Source organism: Amblyomma maculatum, chromosome 1 (assembly GCF_055883805.1).
Source record: "Amblyomma maculatum isolate TAMU_Amacu chromosome 1, ASM5588380v1, whole genome shotgun sequence".
NCBI classification, from domain to species: Eukaryota; Metazoa; Arthropoda; class Arachnida; order Ixodida; family Ixodidae; genus Amblyomma; species Amblyomma maculatum.
This window is the reverse complement of record NC_139344.1, coordinates 410834986-410857073: the sequence shown is the minus strand read 5'-3', so window position 1 is coordinate 410857073 and position 22088 is coordinate 410834986. Positions and strand designations below refer to the sequence as shown.

General features: G+C 47.8%; 2 protein-coding genes across 2 annotated transcripts in view; one reads left to right on the top strand and one right to left on the bottom strand.

Annotated features, from left to right (window-relative positions):
• LOC146208929 (multidrug resistance protein mrp-7-like) overlaps positions 1 to 12200 on the top strand; it is a 34255-nt gene extending 22055 nt beyond the window's left edge. Inside the window, exons 9-10 of the mRNA XM_084597285.1 lie at positions 8794 to 8988; positions 11596 to 12200. Coding sequence (XP_084453411.1) covers positions 8794 to 8988; positions 11596 to 11779 — 379 coding nt within the window. The 3' untranslated portion in view covers positions 11780 to 12200. The remainder of the gene's footprint in view (positions 1 to 8793; positions 8989 to 11595) is intronic.
• LOC146208927 (uncharacterized) overlaps positions 1 to 22088 on the bottom strand; it is a 261822-nt gene that overhangs the window by 146255 nt on the left and 93479 nt on the right. The gene's annotated exons all lie outside the window — the stretch shown is intronic.

The window sequence follows — 22088 nt, the reverse complement described above, 5'->3', positions numbered from 1 at the left end:
AAATGAGGGGATTGCAAAAGAACTGCGAGGAGGCTTTTTGAACTAATATAATTTTATAAAAGCGAACTGGAGCTTTTACTGTATTAGTGGTGTAGTCTTCTGTTAGTGAATTAAATTAGGAGAATGCTCAGCAATCACGGAGTCCCCTCTTGCGTCATAGTGTGCGTCATTCTGCCTTACCACGGAGGAGGAGAAAACAGTTTGAATTTGACCGGCGGGAACAAAAAAAAAAAAGAAACCTCAGCTGCTTATCACAATATCTCTGAGGTAATTCGATTTTTTGCTGCCGGATATGTGGCAACAAAGTCACGAAATGCCATTTATTAGATTTTGATAGCATATTTTGTTGTCTTTAGTGTCCCTTTAAGTCTGAGCAGTGACAGCAAGCAAATGTAGACAATTCATGAGATATTTCGAAACAATGCTAATCGAGCTACATTCGTTGGAGCTAACTATGATGAATATATTCTATTAACTGCTTGAGTGGCTGCTGAGTAGCATTTTCGCAACTTTATTGGGGTTGTATTCTACATGAATATAGTATCTATTTCATAATCATTTGTACTACCCAAGGTCAATTGATGTTTTGTAACAAAGCCGCTACGTTCAAGAGTCCGTAGCATAGTCTATTTCGCGATCGGATTTCAGCATTGGCTCTATGCCTCAGGCACCGGATTGCCAGTGCGTGCGGCGAGTGGCGATGACTGTATTCGACGGCTGGACCTTCTCTTCTGGAATTTCTGTGACTGGCCTCTAGCTGAATTCATCAGATGTTGCTGTCGTGCTGACGTGCGGAGAGATTAAACAGAAAATGATCAGTTGATCTTTATGGAATAAAGGCACATGATGATCAAAGCGAAATTTGATTGCTTCTATGATCAATTTTTTTATAGCTCATATTTTTCAAAAAATTTGCTTATATTAAGGAAGAGTTGTTATTCTTATGACCACATTCATATATATTACCGGGTGCAAAAGCTCGCGCAATTTGTGTTTTGAAAAAAAAAAGAAATTTTAACTCTGTTTCACTGACTAAGTTTATAACTATTAAATTAGAAACAGTTGTGTTCAAGCGGGACATGCATGGTCTTTCATACCTTGATAAATTTCTGGTGGCTTTTTTTCAGCAGATAGAATGTCGTAAATGTTTTTTGCCACAAGTAATAGCATCTCAGTTTCTCTTGTGCCTTCCTAGCAACAAAACGTTCGCAACTCGCAAGAAATGCTACCAAGGCTACTTTCTGTTGGTGCCTGAAATTTAGAGTCCGCCCGTGTTTGCCGTATTGAAAGAGTTGGAAATGGAAAGGCTCACAGTGAAACGCCTGCATACGATCGCTATTAATCTTTTTATCATAAGTTAATCATCCGTCTTCAGTTGTTATTTTCCTTTTAATTCGGACAAGAAAGTAAAAAAAAGAAACATTTTGCTTACCGCGGCATTTGTTTGCACCTGAGCTGCAGCCGGAGGAAATAAAACTAACTGGGAGGACATAGAAAGAGGGCAGAAAAAAAGGGGATAAAGAAAGAAAGCATGGGGTATAGGGTATTTATAATAGCGCATAAAATATAATAAACAGTAAAGATAGTGCGCTGATCGCTCGCTATTGTATCAAATGAGTACCGTCGACGTTTTTCGGCTACTGCGCACGCGCTTTTGGATACCACCGCGTCCCCACATACCAGAGAGGAGGAATGGTCGCGCGCGCTCAGAGTTCGAGGCTATTTTCCTCATCGCCGCAAAAACGGTCTAAAACATTGATCAGTATGTGATGCCTCCAGCCGCCGAGTGCAACGTGCCTCTGAGAGCGCCTCACATACCTACTTCCCTTGGAGAAACCTGAGAAGAACAATATCTTTCTACGAACCTTCATTGACAACCTGCGCACTAGAAACGCCAAATTTCTTGGAAGGGATATTAGTTGTTTTTTTTTATACATTTCATTAAGGCATTTTTAGACAGCCGAAATCTATATTCGCGAAACTGCTCTTCAAGAAATAGCCGGCGTTATCGCGGTGGACGTTTCTGCGTATTGTCGCATAGCGAGCTATGCCTATGTCGCGCGCCGTTTTCCGGACCCGTGCACAGCCGGGGAGCGGTCCTTTTTTTTCTTTTGCACGGCGTCGCTGTGCTTCCCTGTGTCCCCTTCTTCTTGGGGGGGTATTCACGATGTACGCCGTTCGGAAAATGGTTAACGGCTGTGAAGGAGGCGGGCTGTTGAAAGCTCGCGTCCCAACCGGTTAACGCCTGAGGGCTTGGGGGCGACGGCTGAGAGCACGGACGGAGCTTTGTGTTTTGTGCCGTCTGCGTCCTTGCGGCCCATGTGTTTTTGGTTTACCTTTTGTGTGTTTGGGTGCCAGGCGGAGATGCGCCGCGTCTTCTAGAAATTCACGCGGTGCTCGCCAGGAAACAACCTCGCGGGCACCGGCGTCCTATTGGTTTCTCAGCTGTAAAGAATGTCGTCTCATTGGCTCCGATAAGCGCATTTCCGCCTGGTAACAAACACTGCCTGGAGAATCCTGAAGGACGTTGACAGAGGGGTTTTGGCGGCAAGTAAGGGAGGACGGCGACCATCCGAGCTGCTGCTCGGGACCCCTGCTCGGAAGATGTCGCGTTGGCGGACTGATGTGTTGTTAATTTGAATTAGTTGTTTATTTGGTACTACTGGATTCGCTTTAATTATTGTTTGAGTTCATCTTTATTAAATTCAGTTAACTTGTGTTATCAAACGAAATCGCCTGGTCCCTTTCTTCAATGCGGCGGAGCCGTCGTGCCGTCAAGAAAGTTCAACGTGCGAACACTTCGTTACAAGTGGTGGAGGGTGCGTGGTAACGACGACCCCGCTCTACCGGAGATGCGCCCCCATCTCAGGAGTGATCCGGACATGCAGGCGACAGCTGACTTCGCTACGATGACGAGCTCTCAACCGAGGATGTCCATCCCCCCTCCTGTTTTTAAGGGAACCCCTGAGGAGTCCGTGGCGGAATGGCTGACCTGCTACGAGCACGTATCATCGTTGAACGCTTGGGACGACGACACAAAGGTGAAATTTTTATACCTTGCCCTTGATGGCGATGCGAAGAAGTGGCACACCACACAGCTGCTTACCGGTGCGCCGATTTCTTGGAGTGACTGGGCGGCGAAGCTCAAGACCTGCTTCAGCAGCCGCCACGCGACGGAAATCGCTCACCTTCGGCTGCAGAACCGGGTACACCTGCCGTCGGAGTCTCCGGAGCAATACTTTTATGATGTGCTGCAGCTGTGCGCCAGGGTCGACCGCAAAATGCCGGAAGAAGACAAATTGCGTCATCTGCTGCGGGGCCTGCAACCGGCGACAATGGAGAAGATGATAATATCCAATCCGTCCAGCTGCGCCGACTTCCTGCAGACACTGCAACGCCTCAGTCAGGCCGCGCTGATGGGTTTCACTTCCCGGGTGCTGCCGGCCACCGCAGCAAACACCACCTACCTGGCAACGGGACCCTGTGTTTGTAATTCTAACATATTGCCAACAGCTGGCAGTGCTGACAACGAGCCTCGTCCGTTGACTGTGCCGGGATCTGGGCAGCCCCACCTACTTCCCACCTACACTGCTGCCTCCCATGGTCAACAACAAAGGCTCGCAGGTGAGCAAGATTTCAAGGCGATCGCCGCCTCTCTAGAATCGTTATCCGGACGTCTAAAGGCAATGGAAGAAGAAATTTTTCGTAGGCGCGCGCCATGGCCCCAGAGAACCTCGCGTGACGACGACGGACGGCCGCGATGCCACTACTGTAACCGAAGCGGTCACATAGCTCGAAATTGTCGCCAGCGATGGAGAGACGAGGACCGCGAACAGAGAAATGCGCGCCACGAGCAGGCTCCCAATCCGGGAAACGGGAACGGCCGGGCTTAGGTGGTCAGCCTGGCCGATCTGTGAGCGTGATGACCGAAGACCAACTCCTCACGGTCCAAGTCGAGGCAAATAACTTGAAGACCACCCTTCTCATCGACACTGGCGCCTCCGTAAACATCATTTCGTCCGGCTTCGCGGCTAAAATTGCTTCAAAAGTCGAACTAACTGAGGGCACTGCTTTTATCAAAGGAATCAGCGGAGACTTATTAGCACCTGTAGGAGAAACAGAAGTAGTGCTTCAATTCGGATCAACCAGATTCAGCGTAAAATTCATTGTCCTCAAGGACTGCCCTTATGAGTTGATAGGGGGGCTCCCATTTTGCCGGCAGGCAAACCTGCTGATTGACTTCCTCCGTAAACAACTAAAAATAGGGAGTGAAGTGTACCAGCTGCACCTCAATACTAGCGTGCAATCGCAGTCAAATGTGATCACTGCACGAAGTAAAGACCAAGTTTCCATCGAGCCTCGTACGGAAGCCATTTTAAGGGTACACATACCGAGAGACGGAATTCAGCTTGTCGAGCCAAAGTCAACCCTTAGAAGTGGACTGCAGGTGGCGCGGACCGTCGTGAACGTGGTTGGTGGGATCGGAATCGTCCGTGTTGCAAACCCTACCTTGCTGCCGATAGTGGTACATCGCGACGCGAAGATCGGCTGGGCCACATCACTTCATGAGGCGCAACTCGGACTCGCCGTGCCACACGACCCCACTGCGACAGAGGACTTTGACGTCCAAACTGGGCCACACCTGACGCCATCTGAGAGGGATGAGCTCTTGTCCGTTATTCATAAGTTTCGTCACCTGTTTACCGGCGAGCACAATCCGATTCAGCGCACTCACGTAACGGAGCATACTATAAACACGGGCAGCTCAGCACCCATTTGTCAACATCCGTACCGCCACTCACCCTTCGAGAGGGAGGTCATTAAAGCGCAAGTGGAAGAGATGCTTCGTGACGGAGTGATCAGAGAGTCGCACAGTCCCTGGTCATCGCCCGTCGTTCTCGTGAAAAAGCCGCAGGGAGGTTGGCGTTTCTGCGTTGATTTCCGAAGGGTGAACGCGGTTACCGAGAAAGACGTGCACCCATTACCGCGAATCGATGACATTTTGGATCTGCTGCAGGGTTCTCGATATTTCACGACGCTTGACCTCACTTCAGGCTATTGGCAGGTAGGAATCCGCGAAGAGGACAAGTCGAAGACAGCATTCGCATGCGGCTCCGGTCTGTACGAGTTCAATGTCGTTCCTTTCGGTCTGTGCAATGCTCCCGCGACATTCCAGAGGATGATCAACAAAGTTTTGAGTGGCCTTCTCTGGAGGGTGTGTTTGGCCTATTTGGATGACATTGTCATTTTCTCGAAGACCATGAAAACTCACCTAGAGGACTTGGAAAAGGTGTTAAGCGCTCTTGATGAAGCCAACTTGCGTCTGAAGCCGGAAAAATGCAGCTTCGCGCAACAAGAAATCAGGTATCTCGGGCACGTGCTTACTGGAGAGAACATCAGACCAGATCCGGACAAAATAGCCGCGATCGAAAAGCTCCCAGCGCCAAAAAACAAGAAAGGAGTTCAGAGTTTCCTGGGAATCTGCAATTATTATCGGCGTTTCATCAAGGATTTCTCCCTAATCTCCCGACCTTTGACTAATTTGACAAGAAAGAATGTTTCGTTTGAGTGGGACACGGCATGCGAGGCGGCCATGCAAGCGCTCAAAGAGAAGCTGACTACGGCGCCAGTTCTGCGTCAATTCGAGCCAGGCAAGCCCATCGAAATCCATACGGATGCCTGTGACTACGGTCTTGGTGCTGTGCTGGTTCAAAAAGACGAGGGTCGGGAACATGTCATCGCCTACGCCAGCCGTCATCTCAACAAAGCGGAAGCTAATTACAGCACCACAGAAAAGGAATGTCTGGCTGTCGTTTACGCCTGTAGGCAGTTTCGACCTTATATATTCGGCAGTAACTTCACCGTGATCACAGATCAAGCCAGCCTCGCATGGCTGATGAATGTCAAGAATCCGAATGGACGCCTCATGAGATGGTCCCTGCTGTTGCAAGAGTTTGACCTGACTCTCAAACACCGCCCAGGTTTGAAGAACGCAGATGCAGACACCCTTTCTCGCCTGCCACGCGAGCCGGCACCGGTTAGTGAAGATAACTTTGCACCGCTGCTTGTGCTAGGTCGCGTGGATGTAGGCATGAAGCAGAGGGAAGACCCTTGGATTAGGGAAGTGATAGGACACCTGGAGAACCCGGATTCACCCGTTGCCAGAACACTGAAAAAAACGGCACGGTGTTTTCGAATGATCAACGGTGTGTTGCACAGGCGAGCGAAAGGTTTCGAGTCAGACTACGACGCACTGGTTGTACCAAAATGTTTGCGGTCAGAGGTGCTAAGGGGCTGCCACGATGATCTCACGGCGGGACACCTCGGGGTCAAGCGCACATGGGAGAAGATACGTAGGCGTTACTTCTGGCCTAAGATGTTCGCGCAGGTGTCAAACTACGTGCTGTCTTGCCCTGACTGCCAGACGCGCAAAGCCCCACCGGGCAAACCAATCGGGTTTCTCCAGCCTCTTCCCCCGGTGGGAATGCCTTTTAAACAGGTTGGAATGGACTTTTTGGGACCATTTACGAAGAGTCAATCCGGAAACCGCTACATCCTCGTGATGACTGATTACCACACGAAGTGGGTCGAAGCAGTAGCATGCCCGGCGGCTACAGCTGCTGAGGCCGCGCAGGGCTTTGTGCGAGAGATCGTCCTACGCCACGGGGCACCAGGCCGCATCATTACGGACCGCGGACAACATTTTGTTGCTTCCTTGATTGAGGAAATATTTAAAGCCATGGGTACAGACCACGTGAAAACAACAGCGTACCACCCGCAAACCAATGGCTTGTGCGAACGTTTCAACCGCACGCTTGCCGACATGCTCAGCATGTATGTCTCCTCGCATCATCGGGACTGGGACGAATTCCTGCCTTATGTTCTTTTCGCCTATAATTCGTCGCAACACGAAACGACAGGTTTTTCACCGTTTTTTCTTCTTCATGGACACGAGCCAACACTTCCTGTTGAGGTGGCCCTCGGTGTCGCGCAGGTCGACTGTGACGAAGTGGATGCTCACAAGGTGGTGCACCGGCTTCGCCAGGCGCGCCAAGTCGTAGCCCAGCGTGAGAAAGACCGGCAAGAAAAGAACAAAAGGGCATACGACTCCAAACGACGGGATGCTGTTTTCTATCCGGGAGACATTGTGTACCTGTGGACGCCTTCTCGCTCGAAAGGAAAGACCACCAAACTGCTCCACAGATACCACGGGCCGTTCCGTCTGCTCCGGAAGGTATCAGAAAATAACTGGGAGGTCATCGATCGCACCGGCCGAAAGCGGGATGTCGTCAACGCTGAACGTCTGAAACACTACCACCCACGGCTTGCTTCTGATGAGGACGCCGACGACGAGTCAGCAAACGGTGATCGTGGTGATGGTGTGCATGCGTTTGAGCGCTGTGTTCGTGTCTCCGCAAGGCCGAAACGTGTAGCGGCCTCGACCGTGAAAAACAGTGATCGCGGTACCTCTGCTGGAAGTGCGACTGAGACATATTCATACTCCGAATCAACATTTCAGTGTAGACCCACGGGAACTCGCACCAACCCCAAAGGAGTAAGGACCGATTATGACAGTGATACCGAGATGTATTACAGCGCGGACGGAAGTGTTAATTAATCCGCCGTGACTTTGTATATACTCCCGAATGTTTTGTGCTTTGTGTGAATACGTGCAAGTGGACATTTTGAGTGTGCCCTGTAACATTTTGACTGATATGCCAATGTTTTATTGCGTGTAAGTGTTCTTCTCTACCTTCCTGGTTGTAATCTGTTTCACCTGACATTTATATTTTCTCGTTTTTTCGGCATTGCGTATATTTTATTCAATTTTGGTATTGTTGTGTGGTAGACGGTAGACGTAATTTCATTTTTGAACCTTGTACATAGTTATTCATAGCATTTCCTAGCGGTTTATTTGTACGGGCATGATTGTGACCGAGTGGGACACTCTTTTTCATAGGGGGGAGGTGTCGCATAGCGAGCTATGCCTATGTCGCGCGCCGTTTTCCGGACCCGTGCACAGCCGGGGAGCGGTCCTTTTTTTTCTTTTGCACGGCGTCGCTGTGCTTTCCTGTGTCCCCTTCTTCTTGGGGGGGTATTCGCGATGTACGCCGTTCGGAAAATGGTTAACGGCTGTGAAGGAGGCGGGCTGTTGAAAGCTCGCGTCCCAACCGGTTAACGCCTGAGGGCTTGGGGGCGACGGCTGAGAGCACGGACGGAGCTTTGTGTTTTGTGCCGTCTGCGTCCTTGCGGCCCATGTGTTTTTGGTTTACCTTTTGTGTGTTTGGGTGCCAGGCGGAGATGCGCCGCGTCTTCTAGAAATTCACGCGGTGCTCGCCAGGAAACAACCTCGCGGGCACCGGCGTCCTATTGGTTTCTCAGCTGTAAAGAATGTCGTCTCATTGGCTCCGATAAGCGCATTTCCGCCTGGTAACAAACACTGCCTGGAGAATCCTGAAGGACGTTGACAGAGGGGTTTTGGCGGCAAGTAAGGGAGGACGGCGACCATCCGAGCTGCTGCTCGGGACCCCTGCTCGGAAGATGTCGCGTTGGCGGACTGATGTGTTGTTAATTTGAATTAGTTGTTTATTTGGTACTACTGGATTCGCTTTAATTATTGTTTGAGTTCATCTTTATTAAATTCAGTTAACTTGTGTTATCAAACGAAATCGCCTGGTCCCTTTCTTCAATGCGGCGGAGCCGTCGTGCCGTCAAGAAAGTTCAACGTGCGAACACTTCGTTACAGTATTATGTGGCAGTGTCAAAATCATTAATATTTTAATGACCTCACAGCGCCGGCCAGTGTCAGCTGCTGGCTCTCGCTCGCGCACTTCTGAGGGCTACGAAGATCCTGGTTCTGGACGAGGCCACATCGCAGATGGACGCAGACACGGAGCAGAAGGTGCAGGCCACCCTGAAAGAGAGCTTTGCGCACTGCACCGTCATCACAATAGCTCATCGCATAGAAACAATACTCGACTATGACAGGTGAGTGGACTATGACAAGAGAACGGATGCAAATTTATCTGGTATGAATCTTCACTCCAAGCATGCCGATAACAAATAACCTAATGCGGAATAAAAATAACGCAGTTTCATAATTTCTAAGGTAGGTCCGAACGTAGTTTTCCCCGAATCCAATCTACATCGGAAGTTCCTGGCAAAGCCTTAGCTACATAAAGTAATTGGACGTGCTACGTTCTCTGGTGCACATTACACTAAGACTGCGTAGTCGGCTAGTGCCTTTCAGTAACGAACAGAGGAGAATATATCTTGTTGACGGCAGTTACTAATGAGATCAGACGCTGATCAATAATAACTCCCAAACTCGCTTGTTGGAGGAGCCTCTAGGAGATTGTCTTCACGGCGCTGACAAGCTTATTGCACAAATTCTCAGAGAGGGGAACGAGGTACTTTATGTTATGCATGTCTATAATCTTGTATAAGCTCTATGCACAGAATTGTGTCAAAATGTCGGTGTCTTTGCCGTGAAAGATGTCATCGTCCCCACAAAATTTCATTCTCTTTGATACTTAGGTGTTTGTATGAAAGTGGCTCTCTCCACAATCTAGAGGCGGCATAGTATAGTTTCTCCCCCCCCCCCCCCTCCCATCTGCTCTTACTCACTCATGCAGCAAAACCTAACCAATACTTGTCTTGCTATCTTATGATCTTTGCAAGGGTGTAAGAACCTGGGGTGGATTTTTCTGCTTAACACTGGCATCACATAGTGGCCGTCGCACTATTCGCTCACTAGAAAGACGGCGTATATTGCGGCTGGAGGCGCGCAAAGGCGAGCATAGAACGCTGCTTCTCAAGCATTACACAATGATGCCTATCCCGTTGTGCCTTACATAAGACAAGGTTTTTCTGTCTGCCAAGCGTAAGATACAAAACCCGTACTTTGGCAAGACTTGATTTTGACTTGACTTTGTCAAGACTTGACAAAGTCAATAGTAATTATGCTGAAGAATTGCCTACTTTCTTCAACCGTTACCTGTGGAAGCTTATGCAAGATGCTTCTCAAAAAATATATATACAGGGCTTCCCCGCTGAAATGAACCATGACAAGAAAAAATACCTTAGCGTCCCTCCAAGCTGAAATAAAGTAACGGTTGCTACATGTCATGTAATGTACCCACTGGTGCCCATTTGTTCCGGCAACTTGACTAAATTGTCGGCGGTAGCTAACGAGCTTTTCAAATATCGCCGTAAATGCTAAGGTGGGAATGGAAAAATTATGTATCATGAAAATAGTTTAACCCAGATTGTTTCTGATGAGGTATCTGTATCGTGGAACTTTTTATTCCATTATTCTGCTGGAACGAAACTCAGAGAATTAAAAAAAAAGTACCGGTGACAGGAAAATACGTGATCATAAATGCACGGCGATTACAGTTCTCTCATCCGCGACTAAATTAAATGGTGCCAAATTCACCCCTGCAGCACTGCTCATTACGAAAGTTTGCTTTGATGCTGGTACTGAAAAAAGCATTAATGGCGGCTGAGAACCGGCCATTTGAGTTCGTTGGCTGCCGCGCATCAGCTTATATCCGATCCAGCGACTACGAAAAAGCTCTGATGTGGGCGTCATAGATGTTGCTCATTTGTCAGTTTTAACCGGATGCCGATGAAAGTACTGTAATCGCGGTGGATTCGGACGTACAGAGCACGGTCTCATCTAATATTCTTCTACTTTACTCGCTTTCATCTTTGCCCAGTATAAAGGGTGTGGGGGTTTGAAACGGGGCTCGGGCTCTGCTCTAATAGCCAAACACATAGCTGCTAGCTCAGGCTACAGCCATGACCGCTAAGAACGACACACCGTGGCACAGCCAGCGGGCCAGGCTGTTTATTGGGAGCTCCCACCGTTGTTCGTCTTTCTCCTAGCAGCATGATCCGTGTACTCCGGTATCGCGGCGTCGTCTATCCGAGTATGCAGATGCTGTCCCCAGACATGAGAGGGGAGGGGAAAGAAGGGGCCGTCCGGCGCGCTAAGCCAGTGTTCTCATCCTCGCCATCTACGCAACAGCTCTGGGGGAAGGAGGCCAGAAGGGGAAAGAAAAGAGCTACCCGTGAAAGAAGGGGTGTTGAATTCCCACAAGGGCTACGCTATGGTTACCTCGTCGGAAACACCGGAGTCGGACTATTTTGTGGCGCTTAACAACTTTCCTTGATGTTTAAAGCGACATTTCAGATATTAATCCGCTGATGCCACCTGGTTGTTTAAGCAGGCGGAAAAAAAAATGCCGGTAGGTAGTACTTGACATGTCTTCTAAACACATTTTTTTATTTCAATTCGCAAGAACGTCTAGCTTTTTTTCGAAAAATATCGGTCATTACAGTTCGACCGGTTTCGCATAGTTGAAGTATACACGAATCGGGGCACATTATTTGCGACGTTTCGTGCTGAGATAATAGTCACAGCTTTGTGCGGAGCAGGAGCCCACACAAGGAGTTTCTCTCTCTCTCTCACCCTCCCCCCTGCCTCACTCACACACAAGCGAGCGCGCACGCACGCACATAGGTCGAGTGCATCAGAGTGATCATGTTTTGTAAGTACGAGTCAGAAGTTCTTTTCCTGTTTCATTTCAGAGTGGTGATCATGGGCGATGGTCGGGTGCTGGAGCACGGCATTGTGACAGATCTGCTGGCAGATTCACGCTCCGTATTTCGCAGCATTGTGCACGGCGCTGGCATCGACGCAGATTTGAAATATCTTGAGTTGCTTCAAAGCAGGAAAGGTGCTTCACAACGACTATTTAACGTTCACAGCTAATTTAAAGAAAAATAGTGTTCATGAGTTCTGACATTGTAAAAAGAAGATACCACAACAAACAGAGTGGGCTAAAGAAACCTTCATGGTAGGTGTCTTCCTGAACAAAAAGTGCACTTGTGACGGACTGGCGATGGCACTGAAGAAACAAACGAAGACATCCGCGGCGGACTGTTCATTCGGTTGGCTTCTGCCCCTAAGAGAGAAAAAAAGAAGCTTGCGGCAGCATAAGAAGAGACACACTCAGCGGTCGTTAGAAAAACAATGTCGTGGCACACGTGTTGCCTGAAGCAATAAAGAAACCTGGACAGCTATAACCTGAGGAGGCTGAAACGTAGGCCCTGTGTCGAATGTCGCGTTACTATCAAGGATAATCATCGCTCCTTTACGATGGCTTCATGGCTTCTTGCATGAGCAACAAGTGTAAGTGCATGCTCGGGCAGCGGAAAATTAAATCATATAGATAACAACTGCCAAAGTCTTATTAGATAGAGCGTAAGCACTAAATTAATCATGTAGATAACAACTACCAAAGGCTTATTAGTTGGAGCGTAAGCACTTAATTACTGACACGCTGTTGGTGTACTGCAGTGCCTATTGCCAGGTGGGCGGATGAAAGTACGTTGTTTCCTCTTCTTGGAGGATAGTGACGACTTGCGATCTGCGGCACCTCTGGAGAGGTCAATAGGCCATATGCTGATAAATCTTTCAGTAAAGCCTCTTGATCCGTGTAGCGTGCAAATGATTGTGGTCCGAGTCCGGATGTCGTATGAAATTCCCCACAGGAGAAAAATGCGCACATGAATGAAATTTCAAATGGCTAAAACTTGCAACGTTCTCATTAAATGGCTCTGGATTTGACCACCTTGATATAGTACATAGCATCCCGCTTTTATTTCATTATACCAATTAAACCGCGACATTCGGTACCCAGAGGGTGCGAAGGAGGTTACTGCGGTGATAATCAGACCTGTGATACAGCGGTCTGATGGGCCAGGTTTGGGGGGTGATCAACCTAACTTAGGAGGTCGGTAATGAATTGGCCACGCTAAAGATACTATGTTGGACACCAAGTTGAACCGAATTAAAACGAAGAAAAATTATTAGGGCCAGACGGGCAAAGGGCGATGTGTGGACATACTCCTTATATGGCACATGGTGGTATGGAGTGCTCAGAGGGCCCACAACTCATCTCGATACATCTTGTTTGTGTCCGGGTTCTCCCATTTCGATTTCTGGAAGACCGAAAATTGATGGCAATACCTTGGCTCTCGAGTTTGCTTCGATATGATTTAGAGCTTTCTTTTGGAAGCTTTCAACCAAACAGACCAGGTTGAATTGGCCGAGATATTAGAGCTAATTAATAAGCGCAAGGTGGCCGATGTAAGAGTATAACGTGGAGAAAATTGAGCATGCCGTAAAGAACGGGGGAAGCCTTAAAACAGTAAAGAATAAATTGGGCATAGGCACAAACCAGACGTGTGCGATAAGGGACAAGGCGGGCAACGTCATCACGGATATGGACAAGATAGTCAAAGTAGCCGAGGAGTTCTATACAGATCTCTACTCCCCGCCGGGGTGGCGCAGTGGTTAGGGCGCTCGACTACTGTTCCCAAGGATGCGGGATCAAATCCCGGCCTCGGCGGCCGCTTTTCGATGAGGGCCAAAAGCAAGGCACTCGTGTGCTGTGCGATGTCAGTGCACGTCAAAGAACCCCAGATGTCGAAATTTCCGGAGTCCTCCACTACGGCGCCTCTCATAGCCTGAGTCGCTTTGGGACGTTAAACCCCACAAAACCAAAACCAAACCTATACAGATCTCTACAGATAGCCAAAGTAGTCTGAACCGTAATGAGATTGGTGGTAGGGAAAAACAGTCAGACATTCCACCAGTGATGAAGGACAAGGTCAAGAAAGCATTAGAAACTATGCAAAAGGCTGAAATCAGCTGGAGGGGATCAGATAACTACAGATTTGTTGAAGGATGGGGGGATATTGTGCTAAAAAAAATGACCACCCTATATACGCAGTGCCTGGTGTCATCGACGGTACCGGAACCATGAAAAAATACAAACATTATCCTCGTTCACAAGAAAGGGGACTCTAAGGACCTTAAAAAGTACAGACCAATCAGCTTACTGTCTGTTACGTATAAGGTATTTACTAAGGTAATCGCTAATAGAATCAGGACAACCTTAGACTGCAATCAAGCAAAGGATCAAGGAGGTTTTCGGAAACGGTACTCTACTATCGATCATATCCATACCATCAATCAGGTGATAGAAAAATGCTCGGAATATAATCAGCCCTTATACATAGCATTCATTGATTACGAAAAAGCATTTGACTAAGTTGAAACCTCGGCGATGATGCAGGCATTGCGAAATCAGGGGGTAGACGAGCCTTACGTGAAAGTGCTGGAGATATATATATATATATATATATATATATATATATATATATATATATATATGAAGGAAAGAAGCCAACAGTCGGCGAGGCCAAGGAAAGCGTTGGGGATGGTACTTTATGTCTTTGTTTTTTAATGTTTACTTGGATAATCACAGAAATTAGTAATGTAATCTCTTAATCTGTAATAATTAAATTTCTGTAATCTGTAATAATTAAACACAAAGAAGAAGAAAAAACAACGTGCCGATGGTGGGAACCGAACCCACGACCTCCGAATATCGCGTCCGGTGCTCTTCCAACTGAGCTACATCGGCCGCGGTCCCCCCTGCTACTTGCTTGGGTATTTGTGTTGTCTGTATACGAACCTTGAGAGTGTTCACCAGCGCCACCCTCAGCCATAGCGGCGGACGTAGAGCGTCCTTTGTTACCGCCAGCGTCACGTAGAACGTGATGAAGAGCGAGGGCGAAAGCTGTGCTAGAACCCTCTTACGCTACCTATGGCTTCAAGACTGCCAGAGCCGAGACCCCCGTAATCTACAAGCAGCTCAATTGAGGGGAAATGAGGGTGCTCGTTATAATACATGAAAGAAAGAAGCCAACAGTCGGCGAGGCCAAGGAAAGCGTTGGGGATTGTACTTTGTCTTGTTTTTGTTTTAATTTTTACTTCGATAATCACATAAATTAGTAAAGTAATATGTGTAGCGGAAGGATAATTAAACACAAAGTAGAAGAAAAAACAACGTGCCGATGGTGGGAACCGAACCCTCGACCTCCGAATATCGCGTCCGGTGCTCTTCCAACTGAGCTACATCGGCCGCTGTCCCCCCTGCTACTTGCTTGGGTATTTGTGTTGTCTGTATACGAACCTTGAGAGTGTTCACCAGCGCCACCCTATATATATATATATATATATATATATATATATATATATATATATATATATATATATATATATATATATATATATATATATATATATATATATATATATATATATATATATAGTGGCTGCACCGCAACTATAGTTCTGCATCAAGAAAGTAAAAAAAAATCCCATAAAGAAGGGTGTTAGGCAAGGAGACACGATCTCCCCAGTACTATTCACAGCTTGCTTAGATGAAGTATTCAGAGACTTGGAATGGGAGCAGTTACGGATAAGGGCAGATGGAGAATACCCCAGTAATTTGCGATTTGCTGATGCTGATGATTTGCCCAACAAGAAGTTCTCTTAGGCATTGCCTTGCTAAGTAACTCGGAGAATGAACTGCAAATAAGGATTGATGACCTAGACAGGAAAAGTAAAAAAGTAGGCTTAAAAAACAATATGCAGAAGACTAAGGTTAATGTTCAATAGACAAGGGAAGGAACCGCAGTTTACGTTAGGTAGCAAAGCACTGGAAGTAGTAGGCGAATATGTCTACTTAGGACAGGTTGTAACCGCAGATCCGGATCATGAAAAGGAAATAACAAGAAGAATAAGATTGGTATGGAAAGAATTTAGCAAGCACTCGCAGATTATGACTAGCAGCTTACCGGTATCGCTCAAGAGGAAAGTATACAACAGTTGCATCTTACCTGTACTCACCTATGGGGCTGAAATGTGGAGGCTTACTAAGAGGGTTCTACTTAAGTTGAGGACAACTCAGAGGGCTATGGAATGTAAAATGGTAGGGGTAACATTAAGAGATAGGAAGCGTGCAGAGTGGGTCAGAGAAATGACTGAAGTTACTGAGATTCTAGCGGAAATTAAGACGAAAATATGGGCATGGGCAGGACATGTAGTGCGAAGAGAGGATAACTGAAGGTCGCTTAGGGTAACAAACTGGATTCCAAGGGAAGGAAAGCGTAGCAGGGGGCGGCAGAAAGTTAGGTGGGCGGATGAGGTTAAGAAGTTCGCAGGGGTCAAGTGGAAGCAGCTTGCACAGAACTGGGTTAATTGGAGAAGTATGGGAGGGGTCTTCGCCCTGCGATGGGTATAGTCAGGCTGATGATGATGATGATAAAGAAAAGATCTCATTTCTGACGACAATGGGTCGAATTTAATTCTACTTTTCCACCATTATGTTCGCCTTTTTGTCCCCAGCAAAGTCCGAGGAGCGCTCTTGTAGTAAACAACAAAGCTAGCGAATAGAAGCCGTAATACTCCCAGTCACAGGCGCCGTCTCGAGCGCCCACGCCTATCTGGAGGTAGATGCGCACGTAGTATATGTGCCTGAAGATCAGCTAACAATCCAAATATGTGAAACTTGACACGTGCTTGCGCGTACCTTCTCTCCTCTTTCATGAATTTGAAATGGCGAGCCTAGGTTAGCATTAAAGCGAAAGCTTTCCTTGGGTCATGAGGTGCGTGATCAGATTCTGTGCGCAGAAAGTGTCCGCCATAACGGCACTAACCGAACTAAACTAACTAAACGAACTAGTGAACGCGCGACGATGACGGGGGAGGAGGAAGCGTGGCAGGCCACAGCCGCGCATTGAATAAAAGAAGGGGCTTTATCGTCGTCTATCGAGGGGCTTTAGCACTGACCCCCGTTGCACGCCATCTTTCGCCGCCCCAAACCCCAAACGGCACAACTAGCATGCGCCAGTCCCGCCGAGTGTAGCTGGTGACCTCCAATCCAGCACGAAAGTCGTTCCCCTGCCTTGTAGTATCAGCGACGACGCCTCGCCTGACAGGCGCGATTGCAAACTGAGCTTCTCGTTCGAGGAAGTGGCAGCACCTCCGTGACTGTGATCGCCTTTATGGCTATTTGCGGCCCTTTTCCGAGTAGAACATTCGTCCCACATAAAACATTCTCTCCCCCCTCCCCCTCCACCTCCTTTGAAGGTGGAGGGAGCCTTGCCAGAGGCATCTGGTCGATGATGAATGTTTATGAGTTATATGCGACTGTGGGACGCCACACTTTCTGGTACGAAATGCTCTTCCAGTCTAACAACTACAAGACGAGTAAATAAGTTGTCTCCAAGTGTGCCTAAACAGTTCTAAAAAAAAAAGAAAACTATGTCCAAAGGCTGTCCTTACTACTCTGAAAGGGCCACGGTGCATTCCTCGGTCGAAAATATTTTTCTTCCCAGGTGACTACGACGCTTCCTCCCCAGACGCATTACCGCAAACGCCTTTTGGAAAGAGTAATTAGTGATGGGTTTCTAGCCACCACGATCGACCGATTTTGCAGTGTCCCTTTCCGTACACATAAACACATGTGTACCATCATTTTCGGTTCACATAAACGCATTAGTAGTTTTCTTTCTGTGCTTGCAAGGCAGCAGCGTTATCAGCTTTAACTTATGCCCTCTATTCTGCTCCCAGACTATTCGGGTCCCGACAACCGACAACCCTCTTTTCAGTGCCCCGATCACAGCGGTAGAGGTGCGGACTGCGCTAGCTAAGTTACGTCCGAGCTCGGCAGCCGGCCCAAACCACATCAATAACAAGATTAACTGTACCTCCACGACCGCTCTATTCATGTACTCACAGCCTACATGCAGCAATACTGGGAGTCCGGCGTTCTCCCAAAAGAATGGAAACATGCAAAAATCATTCTAATCCCCAGGGCAGGTAAGTCCCCAAGCCTCGAAAAGCTCACTCCGATCTCACTCACCTCCTGCGGTGCAAGGCCATGGAGCACGTTACATTGGCGCGGCTCTCGACATACACAAAGGAGCGCGATCTCTTCCCGCCAAGCATGATTGGCTTTCGGCCCCATCTATCCACGTGTGATGTTATTCTCCAACTCAAGCATGAACTTCTGGACCACAAGACTCGACACACGCAGTTCATCCTGGGCCTCGACATCGCTAAAGCTTTCGATAACATTCAACACACAGCTATTCTGTCCAACCTCCACAATCTGCCGGTGAGCGAAATTCTATACAACTATATCCGTGCTCTCTTAACGGATTACACTGCCACGCTCGTTGCCGGTCCCCACTCCCTCTGTAATATTTCTCTGGGCAAAAAGAGTACGCCACAGGGCTCCGTTCTCTCTCCGCTACTTTTCAATATCACTATAATGGGCCTTCCGGCTCGGCTCGCTCGCCACGAGGGCCTTCATTATTCACCGCGAGATCGACCTAGAGGTGGCGCCACCGTCGCTCCGGTAGTGTGGATCGGCAGACAGCGGCGCTCGCAGAAACGCACGCTGCGTAGGTCTGCTTCCGAGTTTACGGAGGGTTTGTTGGCGACGAAAACGTGCCATCTGCAGTATTTCTGCAATATTGCGGAAAAGAAAAGCCAAGGATATCGCCAGTGCAGTCGAAGAAGCGCGGATTTTAGGAAAACAAAGCACGCAACCACCAGTCTTCTAGATTTATTTTGCACGTTTCTTGCGCTGTACCGCGCTCACGCGCCTAATACTAACGCCTGCCTAATGACAGCTTTATTTTTCTTATCGACTTTTAAACAGTTTGCGCGTATCACATGCGAGTGAGACAGGCGAATTTAGTGTCAAGCTCACGCAGATACAAGGTTCGTGCTCTGACTTGCAGTACTTCAGATTGAATCGAGAAAGCCTGGTTCATTATATCATACTTGACTCGATGATTAAGCAGGTTAAATGTATAGCACTGCGAGCTTACTGCATGGCGAGTTGCTTTAAACTGACTGCACATCAACTCTGGCCTCCAGACAACCACGCACAAGTATTCCCCAAAAATGAGATCACGCCGACACCATACAGGAAACCTCGCCGCACAGGAAAGCTGATTGTTCACGTATACAGCGCTGAGGGGATTAAATTTGCCGAGATGCTATTTGCGGCCACTGTCATAGAATGTGATAGTGTATTACTGCATGTGCCACTAACTGTCAACGATTTCCTGAAACCGAGGAAATTATAAGGGATTTCTGATGTGTGTGATGTTATTATATAATGGTAAATTAGTAGTGTAATTGTTTTGTTTTGCAATGCCAATAAATTTCACCGTGTGAGAGAACTTTTCCACACTTGACAGAATTTACAATAATCAGCGATTAATTTTTTGTAACGTTAAAGTGCAAGCTACGAATTACTCGCCGCGAAGACATCGTTATAAACATGCGCATGGGCACTGTCATGTCCTGGGAAACAATTTTACAGGCTGAAAATTTCTTTATCACTAATTATTTAGCAGTGACTAAATCTTATGCGAAGTAAAATATTAAGGTTGCTTCCAAAACAGGTGCTGAATATAAAACTATTCCGAAAGAAATGGAGGGCATCTTATCATGCGACTATAAAAATGTATTTATTCCCGAACTAAACACTGATATTTAAGCCCGCATGAAGCTGTGTTACTCCCCTTATCAGAATCGACGAGTTTGCTCGGAAGACAGCACTTGGACGAAAAGGGATTATAATGATTATAATTGGCTACCAGTAAAGTACATTAATCTAGGTGCATTATGTAATATTTACAGTAACACTTAGGTGCAGGGAAGATGTTTCCCAAACATTCGAGCATTTCTCTAAAGCAAAATTTGCTCACTACCACTTTTACGGATGCACAGAGGCCTTCAACAGCAAAAAAAAAAAAAATGCATATTGGCCCGGGTTTAACGCATGAAAGCGGCATCGGCTATGATGGATGATTGCAGCTGGTTTTGGTGTCGTTTATTTTCTTCAATAGTAACACCACATTTGCCACGTGGGATTGTTTATTGTGCAGTCAAATCCCACAGCTGAGGAGCGCCTTTTGAAACGGTTGTGATTGAATCCCGCGTTCTCGTAATCAGCAGTCGAGCGCCCTTACCATTGAGGCACCGCGACAGAGGTTTAAAAGCAAAAAAAAAAGAGAAAAGTACTGACACAACTCTATCATGCATACCGAAGGCATAGCAGGCGTAGAGTGGTCTGTGCAAACTGCATTCTGCTATATAAAGCAGTCTGCGGTGGCATATGTTTTAGAAGCTGCGGTATTCCAAACAGAAACGGGAATACGCGATTTATGAGCGTTTGCATTAACTTTTATTGACGGCAGCGACCTGTTTTGCTTTGGCACAGCGCTAACGACAGTACCACTTCGTATGAGACATTGCGTGTCAAAGGATCTCAAGCGCCGAAGACCGCGATGGATGACGTCCTTTCCAAGCATGACATACTCGATATGGAAAAGTATATATATATTTGTAATGAAGCATGGTGTTATAGACTGTTCATATTTATTTTGCAAGAGGCATATAGGTAAGCAAAAGTTCACAGGAACAGCGAAACAAACAAAAACACCCTTGTACACGTCGCATGCGCGTGCGTAAATCACTGCGGGCTGGCAGGCGACGCAAAAACGCATCCACACTGAGTAGGTTTCGTCGCTGAGCCGCAAGGTGGCGACTCTGCTCGATCTCGAGGCCAATAACATTTACGCGGATGACGTCACCCTCTGGGTGATTGGCGGCAGTGACGGACACATTGAAGAGACTATCTAGGCTGCGATCAAGGCAGTTGAAGACTATTTATTGGACAAAGGACTTAAGTGCTCAGCAGCAAAAGCTGAGCTCTCCTTTGTGCGTTATCCCGGCACCCGGAAACCCCCACATTTCCAGATATCCGCCTCACTATTAACAACCTTCCCGTGCCAACGGTCAACACCATCCGAAGTCTTGGCCTCCAGCTCCAAGCAATGTTAACCGAGAATGTTCGCGATGTTAACCGAGAAGGTGGTGGCATCTGAGTGTAAGTGCACGTCGGCGCCGGAGTAGAAAAAAAGCACGAGTTGGTCCGATTCAACACCGTACCAATTGTATACTTCTGATTCAGATCATAGTTCAGCAACAGCGGATAAAATAGGCAGCCTCAGCCTTCGTGTACCGACTGACGGCGCAGCAACAGCGTACTGTAGTCCCGTCTCGTCTTTGCAGCATCCACCATTCGTGATGCGTGTTGATAATTAAACGGAACGTGCGTCAGAAAAGGTCTGCCCTCGGCTTTATCGCGAAAGGACACAAATTCGCATCGCTTAAGTGCAACAATGGATGTCGCCAGTTTACCGCAGAGATGCCGTCCTCAAGCGCAGCGGCCGGCGGCACTCCGGTCGTGCGCTGCTCCCTGGTCGTCACTAGGCCTTGTTTCGTTTGCATCAAAGCCACAGCGGACGACGTTTTGGAATCACCCGCTTCGCTGCGTCTCTAGCGTAGCCGCTCGCATGCTTCTGTGCGCTATTCTTGCGTGTCGCTGCGGAAGTCGGCTACAACGTGCGCTGCCGAACTGCATGTGCCGAGATGCATTGCTGATGTTTTGCGGCGTCGATTTTGGCTCGGACGATGCGCACACATGAGAAAAAATGCGGGCACGGTACGCATTGGCATTTTCTAAACGATGTGCGAAAAGACTTCAAAAAAAGAAAATACAACAACGCCGGCAGACTATCTTTTTTGTTAATCTCAATTCTTCAGATCCGCGGATGAATACTTCGTCCTCACCTGCAATCCCATATCCAAACTTTGTAGCGATCATCAGTCCGTGCTCTCGCCGATGATACGTGTATACATTCCATTCGTTATGCACCACAAGATATGCTTCTCACCGACCATCATGAAAGCGCTCCTGCCGTAGAATGACGATGACATGTTTGCACGCCTGCAGTTCGCACGCTCGTTTGCCAGCATCTATGCAGAGCCGATGTTATCGCGTCAACTCCGCGAGGATACCGGCCGCTGTTGGTCAAACGGCAGAAGACGGTACCAAAGCTACTGACACCGGAGACTGACCCCGGCAGTGCGAGGGAAGAAAGGTGTCTTGTAGAAAGCTGTAGAAAGTCCACGCTAATTTGCGCTGAATGGTACAGGGATATGAAGGAAAGTGCGCTTCCGCAGCGGCCGCAGGTGTGTATGGACAGCAGCCTGCCCACCTGCAGACATGCGCTCACGAACGACCCGAGTTGTTCAGGCTGCTGTCGCACACAGTTCCGAGAGGTCAAGAAAGGGA